This window comes from Heloderma suspectum, chromosome 3, assembly GCF_057233095.1.
Source record: "Heloderma suspectum isolate Gila_16-S chromosome 3, 16-S_ref, whole genome shotgun sequence".
Taxonomy (NCBI): domain Eukaryota; kingdom Metazoa; phylum Chordata; class Lepidosauria; order Squamata; family Helodermatidae; genus Heloderma; species Heloderma suspectum.
In genome coordinates this window covers 225015485-225023547 of record NC_139460.1, presented here as the reverse complement: position 1 = coordinate 225023547, position 8063 = coordinate 225015485, and the positions used below count along the sequence as shown (strand labels likewise).

Below are 8063 nucleotides of genomic sequence, written 5' to 3'. Positions count from 1 at the left end.
TTCAGGTTAAATGTGTTCAAAGAAGGTCCTTGGCATGGCTGCAGCAGTCAATCCACTCTTTAAAGAGTGCAATCCTATGTGAACTTATTTGGGAGAAGGTGCACTGAGCACAGTGGTAAACCTGCATAGGATTGGGCAGCAGGTAGTTTGAAACCTGCAGCTTAGGACCTCCTGCCAAAAGCAGATGTCTCCAGTTACATAATAGATCGTGTGACTCCAGCAATTAAAGCTGCAAGAGAATGCCAAACACCACAGAGGCTGCAATATAAACACCGCACAGGCAGAAGAATACGGTTTAATATGATTATATATTGCTTTTCCTTGCAGCCACTTCATCCAGAAATAGGAGTATCTGTGCACCACTGTGGCTGTTATGTGGGGGGTTGGGGGGAGGTGTGCTGTGACAGCTCAACAGGCAGAAATTAAACAGGTGCACAGCACGAAGGTGATGACTAGAGGAGGTCCACCTATTGAACTTCTGCCTGCTGTACAGCCCTCCCAGAAACCGTGGACATCATATCCTGAAAACTTAATTTTCTTTAATAAGGAGGGGAAAATAGGTATGTAATTGTTCAGTTAAACGATTCTTAAAACTTAAACTCTCGGGGATCTGAAATGTCTATGAACGAGAACCGAAAGGAAAGCGCCTCTGCAAAGCGCCTTGCGTAGGCCTTTCACTAGATTCAGTTGGTCTCCCCTAGAGTAAGCAACCTAATTTAAGTAGGCTGCGGCGCAATCCCATGCATGCCTGCTCAGGAGGAAAGGGGTATAGGACTGCCAGCCTAAATAATGCAAAGTTACAATTCAACCGCCTTTGGACCGATTTGGAAAGCGACGTGTGCTAATGATACCTGGACAGGATCTCCATTATGAGCCTCTCCATTTAGAAAAAGCTGGATCGCCGGCAGGGGCTGACCTCGAGCCGAGCCGAGGGGTCTGGTCGCTCAAAGCTGTGTCAACAGAGCCGCATGCTTCGCCCCATCCCGCACAAGGCCGACCACCCCGTGCCAACGGAGCTATCACGCTGACCAAGCGAGGGGCAGCCGCGCGCTGATTGCTTGGCGGCCGTCTCGCCTGCGACGGGATTGGTTACTCCGGCGCTTTCACGTGAAAAAGGCAGCGCAGCGTTTGATAAGCAGCCCGAGTGGGCTGGCGTGGTAGCGTAGTCTGTGCGCGAGGAGCTGCAGTAGAGGGAGGGTGGGTCGTCTGGGGAAGGAATCCCGAAGGAAAGCCCCAAGCCGTAGACCTTACGCGGGGTCCGTCCTCTGCTGAGCAAGCCAAGAGCATCTCTGTGCGTCACACGTTTCTTTCAACGACCTCCCCTGCATCCTTATGCTCTTCTCCCTGGGCTTAGTCTGTTCTGTTTAACGCAAGCATACCAGGTAAGCCCGGGGGGGGGGGGGGGGATAAAGGTTTTCAAAATACGATTGTGTTTTGTAAACGAAAAAGCGAATGTCTAATATAATACACGGGTTTACTTCAAGAAGGCTGCAGTTCTGGCAGCCAACGGCTGCGGGACTTACTTCCGAGTAAGCATGTATGGGATGGGGCGAGCTCTCTCTATTTATATTTTGTGTTCTGTCATGGGGTGGGAATTGTGCGGTGGCTGAAACGGCAGTGCGGATCAGTACAGTATGTAATTGATACTTTAGGCTGCTAGCGATTGCACGACAGAGGCTGTGTTCTGACTAAGCACTTTTGGAAGAAGTCTCTTAAATTTTTTTATCGAATTTCTATTCGAAAAGGTGTTGGTATGATACGGTTTTTTTTATTGTTTTTACTAGTCACTCTAAAACAATTCCAAAATCTATATTGGTGTAATACCTTTTATTAAGCCAACTAGCTTTTGTTTGGCCTAATAAAGGTATTGCACTAATATGGATTTTAAATTTTTTCTTATAGTTAGTAAAGCTACTTTCTTTCTTTGCAAAACAGTCGGTATGATCAACTTGTTCTTACCAATGTTTGGGTTAATCCTTTGCTGTCTAATGACTTGTTTAGTAAAATTGTTGTAATTTCTATGTAGTAAGACTTTCTGGGTTTGCTTTGAAAATCAGTTATTTCATGAATCATAAATATGGCTGTTGAATTCTTAATCAAAGGGTAATTAAAAGGGGAGGGGAGAGGAAGAAGGTAAGGATATTCTCCTTTTCAGTTTGCTTTGCTGCTGCTTGTAGCCATGTCAGAATTGGAGTCTAGTTCAGGATCCTGTAGCCAAAAGGAGGTTGTGTTCCTGAAGTTCCCTTTGAAATGGATTTACTTGGAAATTTTCTTCCCAAGACTCTAGAACATTCTAATTCAAAATCACTAGGCCTATCGTAAAAGTTGATCCATATGCACTTTAGCTGAAACTGTGTCTCTTATGAACTTGTGGAAAAGCAGTAGTAATAAAGCACCTTCACTCAAAAGAAAAAAAAATCCAAAGCAGCTATTGTAGCTTTAAATAGTACTGATTATTACAACTGCTGCATTACTTTAGGGCTGTCATAGGAAGCCATAGTTGGATATGAGGAAGTGTGCTGGGAGGGAGAATGGGATTCCTGGATATAAGTAAACAGAGATGTTCACAAGATAACTGATTAATTTCAGTGAATTTACTGCTGCATCTATTTGAACTTCTCCAGGCACAGATGAATAATATTTGAAATTAGGCTCTGGAGTGCTTCATAAAAATACTATCAATAATATGCAAAAGGTTATTCATAAAAGATTCCACAAAAGGGAAATAAAGATGAGTTCTTGCAGGGGCTCATGAATGTTGCTAAATGCCTTTTATTTTTAGCACAGGATAAGCTTACTTTCAGAGCCAGAAGAGCTTCGGCTATTGGGCGATATAGAAATAAATAAATAAATAAATAAATACTTTACTATTCCCAGAACTTGTGTATTGGGAGCTGCGATTGCTTTCTAAATGTGCAAACATGAGCATCCAAACATTTTGTCTGTGTTTTATGATGAAAGAAATGCAAGAAACTATCATAGATGAAAAGCAGACATGAATAAAAGCTTAAGCTGACTCAAAATGCTATGTGGGATACATCCAAGTGTTTTGAGTGATGTCTTACTATTTCATCCATTCTGCTTCTGGCTGTCAGTCACAATTCTGGCTAATCTTCCTTGTGATTGAATTATTTAAAGCTTTCCAGCCAGCAAACCATGAATTATGAACGAAGGTGAGTGCAACTGGGGAAGCCTTTGAAGAGGGTTTCTTCCAGCACCTCTCTGCTACAAAAGTCAGCCTAACATGTCTGTGTTTACATTTCAGAATGATCCAAGTCTTGGACCCAAGGCCTCTGCCCAGTTCCATCATGCCTGTCGATGTAGCCATGAGAATATGCTTAGCCCGTTCGCCACCTGTGAAGAGTTTTCTCAACCCACTTGATGAATATCGAAGAAGAAACTTTGTGGACCGATTCAAGCCTCTCAGACCATGCCTCAATGTGAAACGGGGAACTGAGTCCCAAAGCAGTGACTGGAAACTCTCTCCCGGACGAGCCAAGAAAAGAGTCGTCTTTGCAGACTCCAAAGGACTCTCTCTGACTGCAATTCATGTCTTCTCAGAATTCCAGGAGAATTCAGCATGGGATCTTCAGTTTGACTTGTTAGACCTTGAAGACATAACAGCTGGCCTAAAACTACATGAGGAAAAGAACTTGATTCTGGGTTTCACTCAGCCTTCATCTGACTACTTAGACTTCCGGAACCACTTACAGAAGAACTTTGTGTGTCTTGAAAACTGCACCCTCCAAGAAAGGGCTGTGTCGGGGACTGTGAAAGTGAAAAATGTAAGTTTTGAGAAGAAGGTGAGAGTTCGGATCACCTATGATTCATGGAAAACCTATTCCGATATTGATTGCATCTACATGAACAATGTGTATGGAGACTCAGACAACGACACTTTCTCCTTTGCTTTTGACTTGCCTCCAGCTATTCCCGCTGAACAAAAGATTGAATTTTGTGTTTATTACCAAAGTGGCGAGCACATCTTCTGGGACAATAATGATGGGCAGAACTACAAGATCGTCCATGCAGAATGGAAATCTGATGGAGTCCAAGCTCCAGCATCTCCCAGGAAAGACTGCATGACACTCAAACCCTCAAGAAAAGTGCATGAAACAGGCTGTGAACAGCTTGGCAGCCCTCGGATATCCAGCGGTTTCTTCCCTGAATGGCAAAGCTGGGGCAGGATTGAAAATTCCTCCCCATATTGGTGAATGAAATAAACCACAGTAGTATCTGCTGTTGGCAGCTGAACATCACTGATCTTAAGCTTCTTAATGTGCAGTATAAGCAAACCTCCTAGAAGGATTTGCTGACTACTTAAAAAGAAACAAACTAAACTTCATATATTTTAAAAATGGAATAGAACTACCAGCCACAACTTAGACTTGGGAGAATAGAACATCGCCTGATGTAAAATGTCATGTGTGATCAATATATGTGACTTTGTTTCTGCTGTTCACTTGCCTTAACTCAGGGGGTGGAGGTTGACGGAGAGGCTTGTTGGAAAGTAACAGTGTTTGGTGGCTTTTGGGGAAGCTGTACTTGTGGAATGTTGAATAGACAGCCACAAAAACCAGCACCTGCTTTAAGATGGGGCACAGACGGTGAGACACTGAACTGCCAGAACTGAGGCCTGAATCGAGGCTAGACAAGTCTTGATCATAACGTGATTCAGTGTTTAGGATTCTGGTACAGAAATATCTTTCAACAGGAATAAAGAGGAATGAGAGAGACTGAAGGGGAGGAAGTATGGTACATTGTATTATAGGGAAAAATAAAGTGCGGGAGGATCTGGCCTTTAAAATCCCAAAATGAATTCTTCGGGGGTTTGTAAAGAGCAATAATATCCAAAGTACTTTATTTCTACAAAATAGGGTTGCTACCTTTGTATCCCAAGAGAGACATTGTGCCTTTAGGAGCTGTCTGACAGGCAAAATGCAGCTTTCTCTATCAATGTATTGCTGTATTTGAAGGAGGGCGGGACTGCACTTGTTACATTTCTGCCTGCCAGGCTTGGGTATGTGTGGAGGAGGTGAGAGGAAGTGTGAAAAGAAAGAATAAGGGGTCGGAAACTGTGATTATAAAATATAGCCCCAGCACAGTTGTGCATAGTTGTAGACTTGGTTTCAGGAAGCTCTTTCAACTTGCTATACAATAGCCTAATTTTGCTTTTGTAAACACTTGTGAAACCTCACTTCACACTAGATTTCAATCTTATATACACAAAGGATATGCCTGAAACAAAATCCCATAGGGTGTCCGAAGATTATACTGTTCTGTTTTGAAGCGAGGCTCTTGTGAAATGCCTTAATCTGTAGATACTGGCTGCTGGGTCTGCTGAACTTGCCTTGTAAAAGTAGACACAAATTCTCCTATTATTTTGCTTGTTGTTGCAGAATTTAGTAACATTTCTCCCCCTAAAAACAGCTCTTCACAACAGTAGCATAAACCTAAGCCATTTAAAGTCCTTCATATTGAAGGGGTGATACGTAGCTGTACTTCTCAAGCTAATCAGTTTAAAATGACAAAGTATGCATCTTGCACATACATAGAAATAGTTTTCTATTCACTTTCTCATACCTCATTTTTCTTCTGTAGCTTTTACAGATGCAGAAAGGTGTGTGTGTGTTGTTTTAATTGTAGTGTTCCCCGGATATATCACATTTTGTAAATAATAGTGTGTGACTGTTGCTTAGACACAGGCTGTATAAGACAAAGCCAATCAGGATAGAAGTGCGGACACATATGTGTGATCACTTACCTGTTTTTGTAGTGGTAATGTCTATGGAAAAGGCTAATCAAAACATTTGTGTTTGTCACACCAATGCTGAGGTGGCATTTGGATTGTAAAAAAGGGAAAAGCCTCTTCCACCTTCCCCCCCCATCCCCACTGTATCATACTACTGTGTAAACAATTAACTTTAAAAATAAATTGTGTTTTGATATTATGTTGATCTCTCTCTCTCTCTCTCAGGAACATCTTGGCATGGGAGGCGTAAGAGTTGAGATTAATGGATTGTTCAGTCATGGCACAAACCAGGGACCTCTTACCACCTGCTGCTGGATGTATCTTCATACTTTTTTCTTCCTGAGTTCCTCTCATCTGCTGATGTCCATCTGTGTGCTGGCCAGGAGGGAATAGTTTGACTGAATAGATTTACTGGCTACACCTACAGCATAATATCCCTTAGCCAGTGCCCGTCATTCATATTTATTCTCTCTCTCATGCTCTTCACAGCCCAAGATTCCGTCGCACAGTCTAGCATCCCACCACAAAATAAATGTCTGGGACAGGGATAATCAGATGAAACGGCTGATGCTGTGAAAATGGTGTCTGAGTAGGAGCTATAATAGTGGTGGACAACTGGCAACCTTCTAAATGTTGTTGGACTGCAACTCCCATCATCCCTACCCAGCATAACCTGTGGTGAGGGGGACCATGGGAACTGCAATCCAACAAGCTCTGGAGGGCCACAAGTTGCCCACCCCTTCATTAGAAGGAAGGCCAATACATACATGCACACACCATAAATTTGCTCCACTATCACTGCCATGTGCTTTAATTAGTCAGAGCTTTCAGAGGGGTGGATGGATGAGAGTTCCCGTTCCTGATCGGCTGCAAGCCTTGATAGTTGTGTCTACTAGCCAGTGTCCTGGGCGCTTTTGCAGATATGGATATCTGCACCCTGCCCTCATATGCAAACAAGGGCTGGATTGTGGCCATGATTTTACACACAATTTTACATTTTATTTCCTTTACGTAGATCAGCCTTTATTAAACAGGCAATGTTTTCTTTCCAATGTTTAGCTTAAGCAGATTAGCCTTTATCTATGGCTGCTAAGTTCCATTTTCCAAATAACAGTATAGAATGGTCAGATCTGGCGGTTTTGCAAAGAACCAAATGTGTCTTTTGGGGCTCCTCAATTAAAAATGAGACTTTTCCTTAAAGCACCTTGTTCCTAGAGCTAATATGACCCTAAAACATATATTTACTAAAATGTTTCTATTCCACCTTCTCAGTCAAGGATTCCAACTAAATTTTATGCTTGTTGTTTATTCGGTCAGTTGCTTCCGACTCTTTGTGACTTCATGGACCAGCCCACGCCAGAGCTTCCTGTCGGCCCTCGCCACCCCCAGCTCCCCCAAGGTCGAGTCCGTCACCTCCAGAATATCATCCATCCATCTTGCCCTTGGTCGGCCCCTCTTCCTTTTGCCTTCCACTTTCCCTAGCATCAGCATCTTCTCCAGGGTGTCCTGTCTTCTCATGATGTGGCCAAAGTACTTCAGTTTTGCCTTTAATATCCTTCCCTCAAGTGAGCAGTCTGGCTTTATTTCCTGGAGTATGGACTGGTCTGATCTTCTTGCAGTCCAAGGCACTCTCAGAATTTTCCTCCAGCACCACAGTTCAAAAGCATCTATCTTCCTTCGCTCAGTCTTCCTTATGGTCCAGCTCTCGCAGCCATAGGTTACTATGGGGAATACCATTGCTTTAACTATGCGGACCTTTTAATACATTTTATGCTACAAAGCCACATAATATGCAGCAGCGCAATCTGCCTCAGTACAATCAAAGAAAAAGTATTTTCTTGTACAGAGTTAGTGATGTAAGAAAGCCTTCATTTGGGCAGGTAGTTTGCATCAGGGATAGGCAACTTGGTGCCCCACAGATGTTTCAGACCGCAGTTCCCATAATCCCTGGCTTTTGGCCACCCTGACTTGGGTTTCTGGGAGTTGTAGTCCAAAGCATCTGGAGGGCTCCAGACTGCCTACCCCTGTTCTAGTTCAAGGCTTGGGGACCATCACTTGGGGGTTGCACACAGAAGGTCCCAAGTTCAGTCCTTGGCATCTCCAATTAGGAACGAGGGGGGGGGGAAGACCTCCGCTTGAGACCCAGGAACGTTCCCTGTCGAGAGTAGAAACAAAGAGTCGAGTCGCGTCTTAAGGACTAACACATTTGGGGCGCAACCCTATGCATGTTTAGACAGAGAAAAGGCCTACAACTCCCAGCAATCCCCAGCCAGCTGGCGATTGCTGGGCGTTGTAGGCCTTTTCTCTGTCT

The 8063-nt window shown here is 43.5% G+C and overlaps 1 protein-coding gene across 4 annotated transcripts; it reads left to right on the top strand.

Moving 5' to 3' along the window:
* The first annotated feature begins 1159 nt into the window (after window positions 1-1159).
* On the top strand, window positions 1160-7059 carry PPP1R3C (protein phosphatase 1 regulatory subunit 3C). Of its 4 annotated transcripts, none has more exons than XR_014789415.1 (3): window positions 1160-1382; window positions 3266-4607; window positions 5978-7059. XR_014789415.1 is itself a non-coding variant. In XM_084845818.1 (3 exons), the coding sequence occupies exons 2-3, from the start codon at window positions 3267-3269 to the stop codon at window positions 6000-6002; spliced, it is 969 nt and encodes a 322-aa protein (XP_084701944.1). In that variant the 5' UTR covers window positions 1160-1382; window position 3266; the 3' UTR covers window positions 6003-7059. The 4 variants fall into 4 exon arrangements, 2 of the variants coding, with proteins under 2 accessions (XP_084701944.1, XP_084701945.1); XR_014789416.1 differs by having other exon boundaries at window positions 3266-4413; window positions 5978-7019; XM_084845818.1 differs by having other exon boundaries at window positions 3266-4210.
* The last annotated feature ends 1004 nt before the right edge of the window (window positions 7060-8063 follow it).

Excerpts from the sequence above, each read along its gene's own strand:
- PPP1R3C (XM_084845818.1), top strand. The coding sequence starts at position 3,267 with ATGATCCAAGTCTTGGACCCAAGGCCTCTGCCCAGTTCCATCATGCCT. Across the intron at positions 4,211-5,977 it reads GAAAATTCCTCCCCATATTG|GAACATCTTGGCATGGGAGG; the intron begins GTGAATGAAATA and ends TCTCTCTCTCAG.